We start from the raw sequence: 22,590 nt of genomic DNA, 5'->3' as shown, positions 1-22,590 counted from the left end.
AGTGCCCTTCTGCCTGGGGAAGGTGTGTTCGTCTCTGAATGCAGCGAACAGGAACAGCCTCTGGGGTTTGGGGGACCGTCTAATGACTGGACACGTACTCCTCAACTTCTACCTGAGAGCCATTTATTATTGACTTGTCTATCTCCTAAAACTCCATTCCATCTTTTTAAAGACACCACAGGACTAATGCAGACTTTAATTTAACCCAATTAGCGAGAAAAGATTTATATTTGAATCATTAAGGCTGAACTTTTAGGATGGACACCCCTCAAATGCAGTGGGGGTCAGCCACAGAACTGTCCTTGAACCCAGTGTCCTGACCTTTGAGAGCTGGGCTGCTTCTAGGGAAAGTAGAAAATACAGGTCCCTGGTATAAATGCCCCCCCTCCCCCATGAACCATGACGCCTCACTGTAACTAACAAGGACTGCCCGAAGGTTTAATGTTGCCCGACTTCCTAAAAATCAAGGCTTTTTCATTTGTCCGAGGAGCCTGCTATTGCAGGGACCCTGGCGTGAAACCTTTTTCTTTCTGAAGAACCCTAATGTGAGGGTAATGACAAACATTTGTTTTCTATTATGGACTTTTAAAGGCAAAATGAAGGCACATATAGGCCAAGCAAGATTTCAGAGGAAAAATCACCTCCCGGAGGGGTGCATTGGCCACAGGCAGCAGAGGCTCAGCTCTCCAATGCACCGGATCATCATGTACCTTAGCATTTCCAAGATGCGGGGCCTGGAACAGCGATTCCACAGGGTGGGGGAAACGAGGCAATCGGGTTGGACACACTGGGTCAGAGCTAAGAGAGTCTTGAAATTTTTCTTTTAACTGCAGGACTTCTCAGAGCCTTTAACGTGCTCATGTGAACTGTGAGTCTCTAAAAATATTTGCCCAGGCAGAATCAGCGTCTCAGAAACAGCCTTCGGAAAACGTGATCGTTCACTAGTGCCTTGAAGAATACCACCTAAAGCACTAGTTCTATATCCGGGGGACTGCTTTGTCTCCTTTAAATTTTGGCAGATGTAGTTTACGTTTTATGATGTCTGTTTAGCTTATTTTAGGAAAACTAATGATTAGAATTGCTTTTCTATGCTGCAATAATGGCTGAACTGGAAAGGAATTTTAAGATCCAACTGGTTCCATCGTCCCAAAATTTACAGATGGCCCGCACCTGGGCCACCGGGTGTCTCACGTCTGATCAGCTCAGGGGCCTTCTGACCCTCCACTGCACAGCCTGACTTGGGCATTTTCCCCGCTGTGCCTTCTTCCGGGGGTCCTTTCCAGGCAAGTACTGCCTCCTCAGAATGTAAATTCAAGCGTTAGCACCTCAGGAGAGATGAGCCCCGGGGGGCGAGTGGGCAAGCGGGTGGCAGCTGAATGTCCACACCATCTCCACAACCACCCGCCAGCAACCACCACACACATTCCAGGAGGGAGGGAAGCGTGACTCCGAGGCCCTGGGGAAGGTTAACAGATCGGTGGACTACTTACTAACTGAAAAAAGGGAGGGAAAACCATGAAAGTATACTTCTGGAGAGTTGCCTTGGAACAACAAATCAAACCAAAAATTAAAACCAAGAAACAAAACATTTGAAAAATCAAAATTGAGGCTAAAAAAGCAAATAGAGTACTAATAACCTTCCAACTGTAAGTCTGGCTGTCTGGAATCGGATTGCAATTCGAGAATGACACAGAGTTTTCCACTAACAGTGATTTTTTTCTTTTTTAAACAAAGGCCAACTGGGCATTCCCCTCTCCGTCTCAGCGCTCCGGGCGCAGGCAAGCTGACCGATTCATGTGCTGTGTTTTGTTTCCAGGGCAGGAAATTCCAAAGGGAAGGGAAAAATAATCAAACAAGCGGTTTTCAGATCTTTCCACCCATGAACCCTGATTATGATTCCAAGAGTTTGTAGGGTTTGGCCAGTTTTCATTTCTATGAAGTCAAAGGATTGGAGGGAGAAATTCATAAAACGTCAGGTTGTGGCTGTCTGTCCTACAGAAAGGACTTGGGATTCAAGTTCAAAACAACTTTAATCAGGAAATTCTACACTTACCGCTGACGTATGGTACGCTTTCCCCGTCTCCAACTAAGCGCTGCATCCACGGGGTGGGGGAGATTCTCGGGAGAGCCAGTCTTAGTTTAAACACCTGGTTAGGGCCAGGTACTCCCTAAAGGAGGGGGTGGGGGAGATGACTCATCGCCTCAAAAACGAACAACTGAGCACCATTTGGGACATATGCATACGTTCAGCAGAAAGCCAAGTGGGTGCTCCTCACCCAACATTTTATAACTAACCTGCTATACAGTGCCTCACTAGAGCCAGGATTTCAATTGTCCGGGTTTAAAGGAACACAGGGTCCCGGGGATGCAACATGATACATACTGGCAGGGCCTGGAGGTCGGAGGGCTTGTTGTGCAAATGAGTGAACGGCCATGGGAACATTGCTGAGGTATTCTAGAACAGTGAGATCCCATTTTATGACCAAAACACTGGGCAAAAGTCAATGCAAAAGACAGTTTTAATGGAAAAAAATGAAGTTGGCAATTGCTGCTAGGCATTGTTCTGAAGGGAAAAAAATATCTATTTTTAAGAAGGGGATTAAAAACAACATAAGCAGTTTATAGTTTACTAGAGGCCTGGTGCGCGACATTCGTGCACTGGGGGGGGGGGGGGGCGTCCCTCAGCCCAGCTGCGCCCTCTCGCAGTCTGGGACCCCTTGGGGGGTGGGGAACGGGACTAAGCCGGCAGGTGGACATCCCCTGAGGGGTCCTTAGCGCTGCCACGGAGGCGGGAGAGGCTCCCGCACCAGCCATGAGCCCGGCTTCTGGCTGAGCGTCACTCCCTCTGTGAGAACGCACTGACCACCAGGGGGCAGCTCCTGCATTGAGAGCCTGCCCCCTGGTGGTCAGTGCGCATCATAGCGATCGGCCGTTCAGTCGATTTGCATATTAGCCTTTTATTATATAGGATAGTTATCTCCGTCTTCCAGTTCATGAAACTGGGATTGCCATTCAAGCAAGGTTCAGAACACCTGGTATGCAGACAGGCAAGGTCTGGATGTCTTATTTTAGGTCAGTGGTTCTCAACCTGGCTGCACATTAGAATCACCTGGGAACCTTTTTAAAATCCTGATTTCTGGGCCTCATCCTCCGGAAATTCTGTTTCTTTGTTATGGGGTAGGGTCACAACATTAGTAGCAAAGAAACAGAATTTCTGGAGGATGAGGCCCAGAAAACAGGATTTTAAAAAGATTCCCTTGTGCAGCCAAGGTTGAGAACCACTGTTTTAGGTGATAGCCTTGTTTCTGTCCTGGCTGTGTGTGTGTGTGTGTGTGTGTGTGTGCATGTGTAACAAAGCAGGCTAGCCATCCAAAAGATGAGCACATTAGAGAAAGTAGTTTTCTCTGGCAATAGTTCCCCTTATGAGCTTTTGTTCAGCATATAACTGCGCATTTGGAACAAAGATGAGCCCTTATAAATCATGGATATAGAGATTAATTTTTCTGGCCCTCCCAGTAAAGTGAACATTAAATAAATGAGTCTGAGAAAACAAGGGTGGATCTCCTCATGAGAGCCATATTTAGGTCCCATTTAAGGCCTTTACCAACCAGCATTCCATTTAATTCAGGCTTTTTCTTTTCATCGACAGGTTCCCAGACACCCTAAACAGACTTGAACATTTCAGTATTATTTAAAAGCAAGATTAGATTAAGATGCTGCTCAATTTTTCTGCCTATTTTCACAACATAAACCCTACATTTCCCTTCCCTGCAAATGGAAAATAATTTACAGCATTGCTTTTCAAAATGCTGTGCAGAACCCATGAGTCCTGGAATTATATGGGGCATTTTTTAAATGCAGTTTCCTGGGCCCTACCTCAGGCCGACTGGACTACACACGCGGGGTGGGGCCCAGTGGATCTAATCCACAGTTTTCAAAGCTCTTCATGTGATCTTAATGCACAGGAAAGTTCGAGAACCACATATTTAAAGGGCATATGACCATTATCTTTAGAGAATTAGCTTGATTATTGCATACTTATTGAATTAATTTGTAAATTGAAAAACCAGAAATAGGTAGAATAAATTATCTGCCAATTGTTCTAATTTGCCTTTTCAAAAACTGCAACTTTAATTAATGCCTTTATATCAATGCCAGGAAAGCAGAGAAGTACCTAGAAAAGCTTCTATTTCTTCTGCTCAAAATGGGTTTCTTTACTTTTCACAGAGAAGGCTGGAAATCGGGCACCAGTACCTCCTCCTGCCCCAAACGGCCTTTTGGATTTTCAAATTAGCAAGATATCGCTCTCAGATAAATTTGATGGAGTTTCCCATCCAGCTTATCAGTTAGGAAGATTATCAGAAAATGAAACATCAGGCAAATGAAGCAGATCTAACAAGAAAGGAAAAGCCATAAACCATGATTACACCGAGAGGGTTCCTGGCGGGGACCTGGGCCATGGAATGAGTGAGCTGCGGAGGGCCACACAAAGGTATCGGGTTTGGGATGAGAATGAAGATGAGAAGATACAAACAGGTGGAGAGGAGATTCGATTCTTGAAAGAGAAGAGGAGGAGGAGGAGGAATCTGACACTAAAAAGTGAAGAGAAAAAAAAAAGGATAAAAGCAAAAAAAACTTTAGAAACACAAAGAAAAAATAAAACTAGCTTTTAATATACTCACATAAGCTGCAAAGAAAATGAGGTCATGTCATACACAATCATTCCTCTACTTGACAACAGAATACAAGTGTTTTTTGAAGAAAACAAATCTGTTGTTTCCCGTTGGTTATTTAATTGCTCTGCAGTAACAGCATGGAGTCAACACCACTCAGGTTTACCTGGGCACCGATTCAGCCAGAGACCCACTGACAAGAACACGTCTGTCACCGACAACACCCAGGGCATTCTGGGGGAAGCTATTTGCCTGTCCATTGTAAAGGGTGAGAGCTTGACTTTTCCTAGGTTTGCTTTTTATGAGAAGCACTTACACAGAGCGTACAGTGGCGCCTCGGTTCTCGGACCTAATGCGTTCCGGAAGGCTGTTCGAGGGGCGATGTGTTCGAAAACCGAATCATTCCCCGCCCCCCCTTAGAAACAATGTGAGTTGAATTAATCCGTTCCAGACCTCCAGATGATTCCGTTTTAACTTTTCTTATATCCAGTACCTGTCTAATGTACTGTTTAATCTATAAACAAACACTTCTTTTCTAAAATTTATCAAACCACCCCCTCCTAGCCTCGTTCCAGGGGTGTCCTTCAGGTCAGCCTGCAGCGTCTTTGCTTGTTCACATCCTAGTACCACTGCCTCCAAAACGCGGTCAGCGGCTAACCGCTTTCGTTTATCCAATCAGTCGCAGTTTTCCCGCCTCTTCAGCTGCCTGTGATCATTGTTTCTTTCACACCCTTAGCAACATTAGCACTCCCGATGGCCGTTGTATATTTTTAGGTTGTGCTAATCATTGATTCCACCAGCCACAAAAGCATCCTCTCCTTTGTTTGTTGGCTGAGAGATGCTTTTTTTGTCATGCTAGGGTATCAGCCTGAAAGGGTTGTCAGTTTGAAAATTGAAGTTTGGTTCAATAACCCAGACATGTTTTCTGTGAGCAACTCGGTGGAGAACCAAAGTGCACGAGATGGGAGATGTTCCAGAAATGAGGTTTGACTGCATTTATGTTTTCCCAGGTGCGGACACTGAGGTACAGGACGTGCCAGGGCTCAGCCCGGGGCAGTGGGGCGCTAGCTCTCTAAGCTGGCCGGTGGCTGTGTGCTGGGCACTGGAGAAGGGGCTTTATCTTTAACCCAACACCTCGCCAAAGCAAAATCATTCTTTTAACTGCATCCTGTTTTGGAGGCCAAGGGAAGAAAACACTTTTTTTTCACCCTCTATTTAAGGAACTACCGATTTGTTCCAAAGAAAAGATAGTGATTTGCAGCTTCAGAGTTACGACTGTCACCCCACTGGATTCCTCTCTCCATGGCTGGGACCATTTGATGACCGGGGGGCGGGGGGGGGGGGCAGGAGGGCCAGAGGTGATATTAGCTGGGAAATCATGTTCTTTCGGGGGGAGGGCTTTTCAATTTGCCACATCCATTTAATAAAACCCACAGTCAGTCCAAAGCTCCTAGACATGGGTTCCCCTAATGGGACTCCACAGATCTGTGTATGGACCATTTCAGAGGTGGAAACCCATGCTCTAAGTAACTAACCACTTCCCAAACCAAGCACTCCTCACCTGTACTGTATACTGACCTAGGTGTATAGCAATGGTGTTGTGCTAATACTTTTTAAAGGTTCTTATCTGTTTGACATATACACTGACATTTTAACAGGTGAAATATGATGTCTGGGCTTTGCTTTAAAATGCTCTACAAAACCCGAGTGTGGGGCGGGAGAGATGGCTGGGAAAAGAACACTAGTTCCTGCAGGCTGGCAGCAGACACGTGGGGATTCATTATATTATATTGCAGCTTGGTGTATCTGAGTATCTTCTATAGGAGAAGATAAAAAATAAACAGGGAGTGAATTTTAGTTCTGGAACAGAAAAACAAGAGATGTAAGCGTGCCCATGGCTTCACAAAGGAGTCGATGGGCGGTGGGCGGCGCAGCATCGGCAGGACTGTGAGGTGGAAGTTCACACGTCCACTGGCCACATGCCCTTGCCGACGCCAACAGGTGCGGCTTCGCTTGTGGCGGATGCCCGTGCCCTTTAAGTCAGGGAGTTTAGAGAACAGCGAGGCCCCTGAGGTAAAGGGGTCTGAGTACGACTGTCCTCGCAGGCTCCTGGGGAAGGGGCCCAGGAAGGAAGACAGCCTGGTCCTGACAGCCGACCTTCCAATTCTAGAAAAAGGGGGTTAGAGTCCCCTCTAGCAGGACTGGACTGGTCTGAGTCAGAGTCTCTGCCTGGGTTGTGGCCTACACCCAGGAAGGCCTGCAGATCAGTCCGGGCGGGACCATCGCAGGGGGAGGCGGAGTGCGGCTTGTCAGTCTGCATTTGGCGCAGTGGCTGCGGGATGTTAATGTTAAATGCACTAGTGTGCAATTCAGGCTGCTTCCGAGGCCCGATGTCCTCTGACCTAGGACCCTGGGATGGGACTTCCCAAGCTGATTTTCAACAGGGAGCTCAGCACAGGGACGCAGCCTCCCGGCCGCTGCGACGCCGCCGGGCTTGGGTGGGTACCACGGCGGCTGCCAGAGGCCCTATCCCTCCCATCCTGACAGAGGAGAGCCTGCCAGGAGCCGGCTGTGCGTGCCTCAGGCCTGCTCCCTCGCTTCCTCTGGGGGCGCTTGCTCAGGAGCTGGGACCTGGCCCGGGGCAGAAGGACCTGGAGGCTCCTCTCCAAAAGCCAGCCCATGAAGAGCAGGCACACCCAGCCCGGGACTGGCCTCACGCAGGCCCCGGGGCAGCGGAGCAGCAGCAGAGCCAGGTTCCGAGTGATGCACTGGAACTCCTTGAGGCTCAAAGCAAAGGGAACTTCTGTATATGTTGTGGGTCTGTTGAGTCCTCCAAATTGCCACTGAACAGTCGGAATTACTATTAGAATTGCTTGTTGGGAGTGTTGGCAATGACGGGGACTATTTATTCCTCTGCACTTAGGGGGATGGGGAAAGGCCAGTGAGAGGGAGGCACAGACATCTCTCAGAGGCGGCGCGTGCTGCGGGCCTCCACGTGGGACAGTGGAATCAGAGCTCAGAGCCCCCCCACCCCCCGCCTCCTAGAGGCTCTGGTGCTGGATGTATGTGTGTTCACATGTGCAACTGATTAGAAAGCAAAACCTGGGTTTCAGCAAGGTCTGCAATCTAAAGCAAGAGGCAGAAACGGGAAAGCAGAGGGGAAGCTGTGGAGACGGGAACAATCTAATTTTAGTTTTGAATTTTAGGCTCTAAGAGCAAGGGGAAGAAATAGACAGCCCTCAGCGATGTGCTGGCCATGTCGCACGACTTCCCCACGGTGCACACACTTGGAAAGGACACGGGGAAAATGCACCTCAGTTGAGTTTGACCGACTTGCGTGAGTTGTGCTCCCAGCCCCAGTGGCCGTCCTCATCCCCGTCCCTCGGAGCTGGCACCAGTCCGCCCCGCCGGCTCTTCACTCTCACCTGTCTCCGGGTCGCTGAAGTCTGGCAAGGTGATCGTATTGAGCTGCCGCCTGTCCGCAATGGTTCTATCTAAGAGGCTGCTCCCGCGTCCAGAGTCACTGCAAAACAACAGCGAGGAATGTCAGTCATGTGAAGGGTTGGCGGGAGGAAACAGATCCCACCAATGAGGACTCCTGAAGAGCAGCTGTTGCTGTTGGGTGTGTTTCTGATGTTCTTCGGCACCTTTTCATCGGTTACAGAGCACCTGCTTCCCGGCTGGGGCTGGGACTGCTTTCAGCCATCAACATCACTAGCGCGGCTTCAACCACACCCACAGACCTTGCTGATTTCAGCCTCTTTTTGTCGTTATCCTATCTAATAAAGAGGGAATATACTAATTGACCCTCACGCTGTCACGCCACAGCCAATAAGGAGGGAATATGCTAACTGCCTGTCCCACCCTCAAAGATGGCAGTGCCCACAGCCACAAGATGGCAGCGCCCAGTCCCCTCAGCCCTGCCGGGGCGGCAGGTGTGCGGCAAGGCCAGGCCTAACCCCAGTGGGCCTTGAATAGCGGCCCTGGTCACTAGAGGCTCAGGTGACCAGGGCCGGCCGAGGCTTGCGCTGCTGGCAGTGGCAGCAGCAGAGGTGTGATGGGTGTCGCCTTTCCCTGATCGCTGGTCACCTCCCGCGCCTGAGGGCTGTGAGAGGGGGCAGGCAGGGCTGAGGGACCCCCCCTCCCGTGCATGAATTTTCATGCACCGGGCCTCTAGTAAAATATAAAAACTACAAGCCCAGGGCCCCCTCCACCTTACTCTGAGTCCATAGCTCATCACGCCTGTACATGCCCTCCTCATGTGTCCACTCGGTGCCAGTGCTTTTTAGCCCTCGCCGCGCAGGGACGTCGCCGGGCACTTCTAAAACCACTCATGCCCAGGGCCCACTCCAGAATACGAAATCAGAACTTCCGGGGCTGTCAACACTTTTCAAAGCTCCCCAGAAGGTTCTAATGTACAGGTGGATGCAAGGACCCCTGGCCCCTACTCTTCAAAGGGCAATCACAGCCATGGCCTCGTTTGTGTCCCAGAACAAGCCTTTAAGATAAATTGGGTGTTCGATACCCATTTGGCACACGAAGAAGAGGCGTGAGGGCACACAGTGAGCGGGTCGTGGGTAGGGCTGGAGCCGTAGCGCCGCCCAGTGTTCCTGAGCCGGAGAAGTGGCCTTGGGGGGGGAGGGGGGTGCAGCCCAGCAGGTCATTGGCCACTTCCTGCACGAATCCCCTCTCCAGCTTTCTCCCACATGGGACCCCCTCAGGCGTAACTGGAAGGACACACAGCTAAGGGACTTCCACTACACAGACTCCTGTTTTTGTTGTTCTTTAAAATTTTGAGAAGCCTGTAAGCAAAAACAATACTATTCTTCTTTTTTCCTCTCTCATGATAATTCCATCAAAGAACCTCCCAAAACAAGCTGATTTGCCTCTTGAACTGTGAGTCTTTAATACGTTCCTTTGTCCGTTTGTTATCAAGCTGGGGGCGCTAAGGGTGATATTTTTGGTTAAGAAGTTCAAATTCTACAATAAAGGAACACAGTTTCCTTCCTCGCTGCAGCTGTTGTGAAAAGTGGCACAAACAAGATTTGGTCTGAAACTTAATATGGTTTGCAGGCGTCAGTTTCCACCTCAGGGATGGAGCTAGAGAAATCCACAGGAAACAGGAGGAAGCCTGCTGCATTCAGGACAGAGGGCCGGGCCGCCCAGACGTTCTACATCCCCGGGCACATGTTTTCCGGAAACTGTCCTATTACTTATTTCCACCACCAAGGAACAATAAATGTCTCTGAGCAGCAGATAACATAAAAGTACATGCAAATTTTCGTTGAACACATTACTGACTAAATGTTTCTAGCACGGGTCTATGTGTTTTTAATGCAAACATTACTAAAACATTACAAAAATAGGAATATTGCAGTGGCTCCCACTTAGGAGTTTTTCAGAAGATGTTATCTCAAAAGGGAGTGCATTTTCCATCATCTTGGGGATCCCAGACACCCCCTGAGCTGTTGGTGTTGAAAAGGAGGGTATGCCTGGGCTTCCATGGACCAAATCCGAGAAAGTGGATCAGAAATGTCCGTTTCAGCCACTGTCCTGGAGGCTTTCCATCTCGCCCCGTCTTCGAGCACAGGGCTGGCTGCCACGTGTGACGCTGGGTCCTGGGACTCAGCGGGGATCTGTCCCTACATCTGTCCTATCAAGTAGGTCGAGTTGGGCAAGGCCACTTCCTGTGCCGCAGAGGCTCCCCATCAGATTGAGGAGTCAGAAGAGGTATAGCGTCTAGGCACACCCAGGTGTCATTATATACACCTACAAACACGCACCTGAGGGCCGTGTGGTTGGCTGATTTCTGGAGAATTCCCAGCCGTCTGGTGCAACGGGCGGGCGGGGAAGCCGGGTGAAGGACCACCTCCAACTCCAAATGGTAGAAACCCCAACTGAGGCCAAAATCTTAACCTGTGACCTTCACCCCGCGACAATGACACGGCGTTTATTTCCCCTCCACCAGCAGGGAAACTCTATTTGGCTACGTTCCCTAGTTCCTTTGGAAAACAGAACATACGCATAACTATTCAACACGGAGATGCCGTGGTCTCCGCTCTGAATGTTGTGATGGATGAGAATGTGGAAGAAGGGGCAAAGGGGGCCCTGCCCACCCCGAGTCCCCGTCACTCCCTCACTCTGGCCAGTGTCTCTCCCGGAAGCCTGGAAGCTGCTTCCTCTCTCTCCCGGTCACCTCTGCTTGGACCCCTCCCCGCAGACCTCCCGCCCCCCCAAGTATCTCGCATCTTCTCTGCGGGGCCCTAGGCTGCCAGGCGCTCCCACCAAGGGGAGGAAACCATTCCCGGTCAGTGGTCGAGAGGGTTCAGGGCGAGAAAACTGGAAGGAGCCCCGAATCCACGGTACATAAGCTGAAGAGATCCACCCATGTGATGTGCACAGCAATGATTTCCGTTCCCCACCAGGACTGAAATTCAGAGTGAGCTGTAGTGATGGCTAAAGCTACAGTGGGGACTGGAAGCTTCTCTGGGAAATCCTCCACCTTTCTTCACACACGGAGGGTAACCAAGAGACAAGCCGGTGGTGGGCCAGGAGACGGAACCTGGACTTCTTGTCGCAGCTTTGCCTCCTCCCAGCTCCGGGGGTGCCTGGCACACAATGAGCTGATGTGAGAGGGGGCCTTGGGCAGGACACCCGATGCCTGGCCTCCTGCAGGATGCTGAAGGCTGGATTACAAGAGCCAACGCGAGTTCCCAACATCCCGAACCTCAATTTTCCCATCAGTAAAATGGGTATGACATAACATGACATTTTCCCATTTTATAGGGCTACTTTCCAGATGGAATCGGGGCACACTTTGTAAAGGAAAAGTTCCGCCAAAATGGCTGTGAATTAGTGTGAAATGGGGCCTCCAAATTCCAACTGAGGTTAGAGCAAAGCAACCATCTTAAAAAAAGAAACCCCAAACTTTAAATGCTACTCATTAGTGAGTGATTGAAGTAAGAATTAGGGAGAAAGTTTCCTTCCCATCACATGGCTGCCTGCTGGAGATGGTCCACGTGGCAGTGACAAGCAGGGGAAAGGAGAGGTTAACAATAAGAAACAGAAATAACAGAAGTTGGCTCTGGCTGGTGTGGCTCAGTTGGTTGAGCATCGTCCCATAGACCAAAAGGACACCGGTTCAATTCCCGTCAGGCACAGGCCCAGGTTACGGGTTCACTCCCCGATCTGGGTGCATACGGAAGGAAACCAATTCACCTCTCATTCTGTGTCTCTCTCTGTGTCTCTCTCTGTGTCTCTCTCTCTCTCTCTCTTCCACACACACACACACACTCTCCCTCTCTCTCTAAAAAATCAATAGAAACATATTTTAACAAAGAAGCTGGCTGTCCACTCAGAGGCAGAATGGTGGTGGAGGGAGCTTTAGTGTCAGACCTGGGTTTCACTCAGCTCTACTATTGATTTCACTGGTTGCTTAGCTCTAACTTTATCTCCTACGAATGGAAGGGCAGTGGTTATCCTGCAAGGCTAACAGCACAGGGTTGAAGACCGCATGGGAATGGCGGAGGCCAGCGCCGCCCCAAGGGAGCGCCTCCCTAGCTGAAGGCTGTCCTGTGCGGTCCAGGAGCTGCTGGGCCTCGGGTGGGGCTCTGGCCGGTCAGAGGTCACATCGTCTTGGGTGGCCAAGTGACAACGCACAAGCGGAGGGGGCCTTAGAGACGACTAAGAGGGTGAAGACGAAACAGCAGGCGGATTTCTATCCTAAATGCAAGCGAAACTGCAGACCTAGGGAAGCAAATCCAGGCTTCTGCAAGGACAGACACCCTGCCAAGGGGACCCTCCTGAGAACACCCACCATCCTGCTCACAGCAAGAGACACGTCCTCGGGCGGCAGGTGGGACGCTCTTTGCAAGCTGTCTACGTGCGGTTCAGGGACCAGCTCAGAGAGCTCTTCCTTCCAGCAGAAGAGGGCCGCGCAGAGAACACAAGCTGCGTCTGTTCTCATCTGGCCCCACTACTGCCCGTGTCGTCCTGTGGTCTGCAGGCCTGTGCCCGCCTCAGGATGGAGCTGGGAGGGGCAGGAGCCCCGGCAGGTTGAGCAGAGTCCCCACCCCCACCCTCCCCCTGATCAGGCTCCAAGCCAGACCCCACCCCCACTTTCACTCCCCCCCTGATCAGGCCGGGAAGTCAGTGTCGACCTTCTCCAGGTAGAAACCAACGGCCTCCCGCCCAGATGCTTGCTGCCCCGCTTTTGTTGTCACTGATGGTTTTTAAGCAGGGATGCTGCTCACGCATGTGTTCATGCGATCCCACCCTTTTCTAAAACCCCCTGTGACCCGATCGATCGCAGATTCACGGCTGCTGCGCCCAGCGCTGCCCTGATCTGGAGAACTGCGACGCGTGCTGTCCCTCTCAGGACACAGCCCTCCCCTCTGGAAGCTCCATTCTCCTGCCAAGGTCAGTCTCCTCACCATTCGGGGAGGATGTCTAAATTTGCACAATGGTAAGGGCTACAGGAGAAACATTTATTTATATCCCAGAGAAAATAAATGAAGTTTTTTTAAAAAAGAGGAAGCTCCTTAATAAGGGGCTGCCTGCTTACCACCCCCTCCCTCAGGCTTTGGGAATAGCTGGAGGGAGGAGTAGCTGGAGGGAGGAGTAGCTGGAGGGAGCAGTAGCTGGAGGGAGGAGTAGCTGGAGGGTGCAGTTCTGTGATGGGTCCCCCTCTATCCACCCCCACCCCCATCCCGGCTGCGCCTGAAGCCAGGGTTCTCCAGCTCCAGCCCTCAAAGACCCTTTAGGAAACAGAGGAAGTAGGGGCTCAGCCCAGGCATTTGGTTAAGTATTTTTAAAAAGCTTTCCAATTCTGCTATTTTTTTTCTCTTCACATTCAATATTCTTGGTTGCTAAGTGGGAGGAAATGTGGGGAGGTGGGAGAAGTGTGGAGAAACTAGGGGAAACTGGCAATGCGCACGCGGGTGGATTTATTTTCTCATTTCTAAAGGGGGCACAGGCAGAGGACGGTGCTCGGGCGCGGAAGGTAGCAGCGGCCTGGGGAGGGTCTCCTGCTCGCTGGGCTTGTGGCAGAGTCTCCCCAAACCTGCTGCTGCTGATAGGCCAGGAGGGAGGGGCTTTAGGGAGCATAAATACGAGCATTTTCTATTTCTGCTTAAAGACTTAGAGAAGGAGAATTTTTAAAAAATTAAAATGATCTTTATTTTCAGAACATACCCACCAAAGGAAAGATAGGCTTCTCATCAAGAGGAGGATTTATGGTTACGAAGGGAATTCTCGTCTAAGTCCTGCCCCCCAGCTCTGCAAGGGACTGCGTGACTTTCCAGCATGAGCCCCCTCCTGCTGCATCCCCATGGGGCCTGCGGTCCCGACTGTTAATGTCAGTTCCCAAGGACCCATGCCCTTAGCAGGGCCCTGATCATGACATGTTTCTTAACTGCAGAAACTTTTGTGAAACAGAATCCCCCCTGGAGCCCCACCTACACTCACTCTGCGGCTCCCCGCTGCCCACCCCACCTTTCCTCTCCCCAGGCCAGCAGCTGGGGGCCACGGCCACGGCCACTGCCACATCGCGGCCTCCTGCGGGGCCAGACTGAGCAAGCCACACCCTAGTCCACATGTACCATCTGAGTCATACATTTTTAGGCTCCTGACTTTTAAAAGCATAATGTGAGCTGGCCCTACATCTACCTACGAGCTTGAAAAACACTCTGAATGTAGGAGCAGTTGTTTGAAATCACTGGAATCGTCACATCCCTGTTTGTTACAGTACTTGCCTGATAAGGCAGGTGCATCAGTAACCTAGACACGCAGCAGAAAGAACTGCCCAGGCTTGAACATGGCCACTGCAGGTTATGGGGTGTCTTTCAGCACATGCCGGGGGTGGACAGTGCACGCCCCCAGGTGATCTGCCTCTGAAGGGTGGGGCCCTAGGAGTGACTCCACTGACCACGCCTGGTCCAGATACAATTGATTTCCACCTTGCACGAAAGATAATCCCAAACAACATATTTCATTGTCCTACAGGACAGTGTTTTTGCATGTATTTGCAAATTTGTTTCAGCGTATCTATTTTTAAAGTCTTCTTTGAACAAGCCTTACCATTTTACTGATTCCCTCTTTAGCTAATGAGGTAAATAAAATCTTTGACACATGCGTAATTTCTATTTGAGTCATGATTTTAACTTTTTGAAAACAGCACTTTACTATGCCCATAGCAATTAGGAGGATGTGGCCTCTCGTCTAGGCAGGTCTTTTAAATATTCCTGTAAGAATCCGATCTGGAGTATATAACCGACTAGCCTACTCATAAATCATCAGCTAGTCATCCATTGTGAGCTGAGCCGAGTGGCCACCACGGCAGCAAAAGCAAAAGAAACCCATGACCTATGGCTTCACCAGCCACCAGGAGAAAATGCCCTTAAAGAGAGTGCGTGGGAGGCTCCCCGCTGCCATCTGCTGTGTGGGGACCTGGAGGGGCACTGCGCAATGCCAATCAGAGGGCACCGAGAGGCAGGGACCCACGCGAGCCCCACACAAAACAGGCCCCGCTGGCCTCTTACCTGGGGTTGGTTAGGTTGTAGCAGGATTTCCATATTTGTAGCATGTGCTTGCAAGTGAGCAGCGCCTCATCCGGGCCCCGGCACAGCGACTCCAACTTCACTTTGGAGAACAGCAGTCTGTGGTGGGGAGACAAGGGAGAAGAGGACACCGCTGACACCCGAGGGAGTGGCCTGGTTCGCACTCACTCCAGAATGGGGCCTCACCCCAACAAGGGCTCCAGAGCTCCCGGCTCAGCACGGGGCTTCGTCTGAGCCACACCTGAGGCCAGTGCAGGCAATGACCGTGCGTGGTCGGGCGAAATTCATCCGAGTGGCTCATTTTATTCAGGACACAGGGATTTCATTAAGAGCATGCTTTTTCAGAACAAAACCAATTCACCTGCAAAACTGCAAAAATTTATTGAAAGCTAATCTTGATTTGTCTACAAAATGACACAGAAGATGTGTCTCAATTGATGTAAATATCTGCAATTAACCTTCCACAGCGATCCTCGCCACGTGAAGGTGGACAGATCTCATGAGCTTTGAAAAGCTGGAGCTGAAGTGCTGCCAGGAAGGGCGACCCCTCCCCTCTCTGTCTTCCCAGCCTGCTATTTAGCAGCCAGGACTTCACCACCTCCCTCCATAACCGCCGTCTCTTCCCTACTTTGTTATCACCAATGGCTTCACCATCAGACCTTCTGAGCACTGAGCTTAGACCCTCCTCTCTTTCTGGGACCCTCAGCGTTCTCCCACCCAGAAATTTACTTAGGTCTCTCTGTCCGCATCAGCTCTCTTGGTCCTGCGCTCATCACGACCAAGGACCTGCGAAAGCCCCAGCATGAGCCCAGGCACCTCTTCATGGTCTTCCTACCCCTTGGCCTGCACAACTCCAAGAAACTGTAATATAAAGATCTCCTGCCCTGGTTTTGCTCAGTGGTTACAGGGGTGGGGACGTACAAGGCCCTAGAAGTAATTGGTCTGGCCCTGCCAAGGCATTAGGAGGGAGTTAATGAAATGTTTGACCCAATACAGCAGGATAATTTTTAAGTTGATAGTTGTGTATGACCCATGAATGATGTTAGAAATTCCCAAATGGCCCTTGGCAGCGAAAAGGTTTCCCACCCCTGGGTTAGAGCATTGGCCCTCAGACCAAAGGGTCACGGGTTTGACTCCCAGTCAAGGGCACGTAACTTGGTTGCAGGCTTGATCCCTGGCCTGGGTTGGGGCACGTGCCGAAGGCAACCAATCAGTGTGTGTCTCTCTCATATTGATCTTTCTCTCTCTCTTTCTCTCTCTCTCTCTCCCCCTCCTCCCTCCGTTCTACTCTCTCTAAAAATCATTGGAAAAATACCCCTGGATGAGGATTTTAAAAAATCTCCAAAAATAATTTTCATTCCCAGCTCAAGAAACTACAGTGATTCCTTACTGTCTGTAATAAGTCAAATCCCTCACTGAGTCCTTTAAGGCACTCGGCCCACTGGCCACGCCTATGGCACATCCGGTCTGGGCATCCCTCCGATGGACCCTTTACTCCTGCTAATAGAGTTCACGGGCCCAAGGCTATGGTTCTGCCATAATTCTGTGAATATATACACCCTGTTCTCAATCATCTCTACTCATCCACATATCTCTTCATTCTTCCGAAATTCACCTAAAACCCCACCTCATCAAATAAGTCTTCAACTAATACCACTTTTACCCCTTCATAGTCTCTACCCAGTACGGACCAGATTAGCTGGTGCTTGTTGTTAAGGAGGAAGAGGAGGAGGAGGAGGAGGAGAGAGGAAGGAGCTCATCTCTTTGTGCACCTGGCCCTGCGTTTGGCCCTTTAAGAACAATGTCAATGCCATCTTTGTAAAACCCCTTCTCAGTGGCTGGTGCTTCTCTCCCTTCTCTCCCAACCCCTGTCTCAGGCCTCACCTCCATGGCACCTAGAGCTGTGCTCAGAGGTCAATGGACCTGAAATCAGCATTTGCTCACTGACTACTTTCTCTATAAAGCAGGATATAAACAAACATGTTTCTAGTGGTTTAAGTTAGACATCAGGGAGAATCCCTCAGCCACCTGCAGCGTGACGGCCTCGTTTGAAAGCCCTTTGGAGGAGGAAAGTCTCTTTTTCCTCCAGGGTCCCGAGACGGAAGGAGGGTGTCCTAACCGTCACTGCCCAAGCTCAGGGGCGAGCTGGCGCCAACCATTCCCTCTGAATGGAACGCAGGGTGCCCCAGGGGACATGCGGGCTTCGGGGGAGTCGGGGGCCAGCTTCCTCAAGCCCGGGCTTTCAGGAGCCGGATGATGGAACGGCAGCCAGGTAGTGCGAGGGATGCGGTCTCTCAGCTGCAAGCAGGTGGGCATAGAGAGGGAGCCCAGGCAGGAGGCCAGGACTCAGTTTCTGCTCAAAAACTTCTCAGGAAGAGGAAATTCCCTGAGGCCTGTCCAGGCCCACCTGCAGGAGTGACAGCCACTGGGGGGGGCGGGGGGGTGTGGAGGGGCTTTAAGGGGCCAGATGCTGACGCCTGCTGATGTCTTCAGTGAGCCCGGGAGGTGGTGGAACGTTTCCACCAGAACCTCCCACCAAACTGGGTCAACGGGGAGAGCTGCTACCACAGAAGGAGAGGTGCCAAGGGTCACCTGTCAGCTTCTGGTGGAGACCTACCGGAGGCCGAGACCCGCCTGGATGCGGGCTGGTTGCCAAGCAATTCTGGCCTCGGAAACCTGCCTAGGACGGGGCGATGTTCTCTGGGAGCCACCCGACTTCCTCGGGCTCGGCCGGGCTCGGCGGGCGCCTGCCCCAGGGAGGGCCTCCAGCTGGTGGGGACTGTCCCCACACAGGCAGCGCTGTGGCTCCAAGAGCAGTGCCCACGGGCCCGTTAATGGTGCCCAAACGCCAGAGCCCACCGCCACGCCTCAGCTTGGGTGGGGGACAGTTCTGAGCAAGGTTCTTGGCTGGAAAAAGAACTTCTGATTAACATGAAATAACAGCTTGCGCGCACTTGACTGAGGATGTGGAGTTGAAGAGGTGTGGGCTGGATTTAAGGGAGCCAGACAGGAAGAACAATAGGTGAACTGCTGAGCCCCGCTGATGGAGAGAGAGACAGAGGAGCACAGGAGAGAGCCTGGCAGGGAAAGGCAGCCCAAAAGCACGGGTGGGGAGAAGTGAGGGCTCAGCCGCCGTCTGCGTTCCCAGTACAATGGGCAGGACGCCTCGACGAGCCTCCCCCTGCGATACGCCCTCGAATGAACGCACAAGTGAAGGCGGAGACAAAGGCTCTGCCTCAGAGACTGCTCCTCATCACTATGTCCCCAACCCGAGATCATTCACAGGCAAAGACAACAGCAAAAACAGGACAAGGAGACCATCATATTCGCCGAGCCCTGCTCCACACGATAGGGCTGCTGGGGACCTCTGCCTGTGTCACCTGAGCACGCCGACGACGACTAGCATGAATTTGTGCAGCTGATGTCCACAGGTATGACACTCGCCTACCGAGGAAACCACGAGGCCAAAAACAAGCTCCGAGAAAACGTGGGACCAACCAGCACGGACGGCATCTCAGTACGTGGCACCTTTAAGGGGGACAGTGGAGAGTGGCGGCCAGAGACGGTCTGCTGCCCGGCACCCGAGTCTGACCATGAATCAAGTGAGATGTTTCTCTAAGAATAGTTAAGAAGTCACCTGCTGGGAAAACGGTCCACTCCTATCCCCTATCTCTGGCTCAAAGTTCATTAACCCAATTTACACATTTGTTGTTCAGAGGCTGATTGAAAACTTAGAGGAAATTAATGAGGAACAGGAGAAACTTGCTAAAATGCCCATCTGACGGTTACTGACAGCCCGAATCTAGCGTCTCACGCAACACCTTTCGAGACCTGGCTCCTGCCCATGTCCTTACCCTGCGTTGGCACACTGCCCGAGGTGCTCATCCCTCCTTCAACCAACATCAGCTTCTTCCACCTGCCACCCTCCTTCATGCCCCCGGGTCTCTGCACACGCTGTTCCTTCTGTCTGAAATGCCTTTCCATCCTTTTCTGCTTTTTAAGCATCTACTCATCTTTCAAGATTCAGGCCAAACAGCACCTCTTCACTGAAGCCAGCCTTAAGTACCAGGAGCTATCTACTTCCAAATGGAAATGCAGTTCCAGAAAAGACAAGCGCTCTCAACTGTGGGATAACAAGCTACAAGCCAGGAAACTTCTGCTTGCAAGACAAGTGATATAGCAGCAGCAGCAGCAGCTGTCAGACACTTTAAACATTTAATCACTGGTTCTTACAACAGCCTGCAGGTTAGGCTGAGAGGGAAGTGCGTGTCCAAGTTCACACTGCCAGGCACTGGGCGGACAGCGATGCAAACCCAAACCCATGAGGCTTCAGGGCACCGAACAAACCGAGAATGGCTTCAACTGGTCTAACCACACCACCGACGCTAATGATGCCGTGTGGCACTTTCTAATCCATTGCCAAACAGCTCACACCCTAAGATATGTAAAGATCCGTACCAACTACCGTGTGGAATTAAACGTGGCATAAAATACAGTTCCTTGCCCTCAAAGAATGTACAGTCCAACCAGGAGGAGAGGCCAGACCACGGGGGCAGGTGGTGGCTCTGAGGCGTGAGAGGGCGGCAGGAGAGCCGGAGTCTGGGCTGCGGAGCACAGTTCCTGGGGAAGATCAACGCGGGTCTTTAAAATACTTGCCTGTGGCCTGTGCTCTCTGCGACCTGTCTCTTTCACCTAAAAGTCAGGCGCCTATAAAACTCTAGTCATTTGAAGGGTCCAGTTAACCAACTGGACTAAAACGAACAGAAATGTGCGCAGACCTAATGGAACTCTACCAGCAGATGTCAGCTCACAGGCCGCCTGACGGAGACCCCTACACTATGGGCTTTTCAGGGATCGACTCTGAGTACCTGTTCCCTTGGCAAAACCCCAAAGCACACACACGCTTACTGCTGGTCGGAGTGCCTGCAGAGCCCCCGCAGGAGGGTGGGAGGGCAGGGCTCTTCCCTTCCATGCGTCTTCTCTAGGATAAAGCCCTTGCCTGGCCAGTATGGCTCAGCGTCCACCCAGGAACCAAGAGGTCACTGGTTCGATTCCCGGTCAGGGCACATGCCCAGGTTGAGGGTTTGGTCCCCAGTAGGGGCCGTGCAGGAGGCCGCCAATCAATGATGTTCATCTCTCATCGATGTTTCTATCCCTCTATCCCTCTCCCTTCCTCTCTCTCTAAAAATAGAAATCAATAAAGACATTTTAAAAAACAGAATAAGGCCCCGTCGAGCGACTGATCCGGGAGGCGCACTGGCAAGCGTCCACCTGGGAGTTTTAGCCCCTGAGGAAGTTCTAGACTCCGACCACGTCGAAGGCCCACGTTTCCTCAAGAAGGAGGCGCCGTGCAATGTGCCCACGAGACTGGGCAGGCCACTCAGTATTTCTCCAACACGGCCTTGCTGTCATGTGACTGTCCCAGCCCAGGCTCCCAGACCTGCTAGTTCCTGGGGAAATCCACACCGCACACCCTTAGGTAGCGAAAGGAAGTCTTGGGGGCAGACGCCTGGCTCTACGGAACGTAGCAGCCCCTCATCCTTGGTTAGAGGCTGCGCATGAGTGGCGGGTGTTGGGGACGGTCCATCCTCTCCAAGGGCTGGCAAAGAGGAGGGCTCCTGGCCTAGTCCCGCCTCCTCTTTCTGACAGGCAGGAGCTCCTGCTAGATCCCTATCAGTTACATTTTGCTTCTCATTTCAGTCAGAGTGTCGACAATCTGGACTGCTCCCCCATCCTTCTGGCGATATTTTTAGAACAAATAACTGACACATTTAGCTAACATAAATCACCTCAAGAAACCCCAGTTTGGCTCATTTTTTTGCTCCTGCTTCGGCCACTAATCGGATTAGTGTCCTAGAGCCAGCACTGAGCTGGAAATGGCCCAGACTGAAAGCACCCCTGGAGTCACACCGCCCCGGGTCAGGGGCCCCTGGTCAGGGGCCCCTGGAGCCACACCACCCCAGGTCAGGGGCCCCTGGAGCCACACCACCCTGTGTCAGGGGCCTCCTCCCAGGCCCGAGGGCGGCACCTTTATGAAGGGGCCCTTTCATTTAGCACCGTCCACAGAGCAGCAGCACGTGGGCACCAGCAGGCAGGACGGGGCCTGGGTGCTATCTGACCAGCAGAGCTGGGGGCTGAGGGTGGAAAGGAAGTCCGAGGCAGAGGACCTGCCCTGGGGCTTGGGGAGCGGCTGGCAAGCAAGCGTCTTCGGCACAGAAGGCGTCAAACAGCCTCTGGTAAGGAAATGTGTGACCAGGAACTATCTGATCTACTCTGGCTCTAAAATAAAATAATCTGTTCTTCCTAAACCACAAAGCCATGGGTCATTTCTAAATGGGGAGCAGGTGACCTGCAAACGAGTCTACTCCCCAAAGGCCATGTCCCTGTCTCCCCAAAGGCCAGGTCGCTGACACGGGGCAGTGTGACGCCAGGGGTCCCTGACTCAGCTCCCTTGGCCAATTTCCCCACATTCCCAAGTCTGAGGATGTGACATGGACTCGAAGGAATCCACGCAGCCTGTAAGACAGAAATGGCTCCCTCCACTGAAGTCAGGCGGGAGCCAGGAAGAGAGAGACGTGCAGAGTGCTGGGAAGATGGAAGCGGCGGTTAAGAGCACAGATGTGGAGGCCAGACTGCCTGGGTTCAAATCACAACTGCACCACATACTAGGTAGGCTACTTAACCTCTCTGTGCCTCAGTTTCCTTATCTGCAAAATGGGAATAATACTACCGACCATGGTTGTACTGATGATTAAATTATTTAAAATGTGGGGCGGAAACCAAGATGGCGGCATAGGTAACACCGGAAATTGCTGCCTCCCACAACAACTTCAAAAATACAACGAAAAGACAAAACGGACATCATCCAGAACTACAGGAAGGCTGGCTGAGTGGAAATTCTACAACTAGAAGGAAAAAGAAAAGCACTCTGAGACTCAGGAGCTGCGGAAGTAAAGTGCAGAGGTACGGAGGCTCAAGTGCGCGCGGAAAGGGGCTGGCACCTGAGGACGTGGCTGTCTTTTTGAATCGGGAGGGAGTCACAAGCTCCCGACTACTCTGAACTCCGGTTCCGGGAAGTCTCTGGGGACCCAGGGCTCATACAGGGAGAAACTGGACTGTCTGGCAGCAGGCAGAACTTGGAACTTGAGAGCGGCTTTCCCTCAGAGGTGCTTGCAGCAATTACCTGGACACTGAGACGCGGGCCCCTTAGGGCAGGGCTGAGGATCTGCCATAGCTGCTTGCTCCGCGCCCTTTGATTCCCTGAGACCCCACCCCACCCAGGCTGCAGCAGAGGCTTTTGCATATGAATGCCCTGGCCCTTTGCAACTTGAAAATTACCTAACAAATTGCAGCTGGGCCAG

General features: G+C 51.6%; 1 protein-coding gene across 8 annotated transcripts in view; it reads right to left on the bottom strand.

Annotated features, from left to right (window-relative positions):
• The window catches only part of TTC7B (tetratricopeptide repeat domain 7B), a 188,274-nt gene that overhangs the window by 39,343 nt on the left and 126,341 nt on the right, over positions 1-22,590 (bottom strand). For 3 of the 8 annotated variants that reach the window (XM_059688212.1, XM_059688198.1, XM_059688205.1), the window contains 2 exons: positions 15,212-15,328; positions 8,099-8,196 (listed from right to left, as the gene is read on the bottom strand). In XM_059688212.1, coding sequence (XP_059544195.1) covers positions 8,099-8,196; positions 15,212-15,328 — 215 coding nt within the window. Of the gene's footprint in view, positions 1-1,490; positions 1,542-4,427; positions 4,593-8,098; positions 8,197-15,211; positions 15,329-22,590 lie in introns of all 8 variants that reach the window. The other 5 variants (XM_059688157.1, XM_059688165.1, XM_059688182.1 and 2 more) reach the window with 3 other exon arrangements.

Source organism: Myotis daubentonii, chromosome 1, assembly GCF_963259705.1.
Source record: "Myotis daubentonii chromosome 1, mMyoDau2.1, whole genome shotgun sequence".
Lineage (NCBI taxonomy): Eukaryota > Metazoa > Chordata > Mammalia > Chiroptera > Vespertilionidae > Myotis > Myotis daubentonii.
The sequence above is the reverse complement of the archived record's forward strand: the minus strand, read 5'-3'. Positions and strand labels throughout refer to the sequence as shown.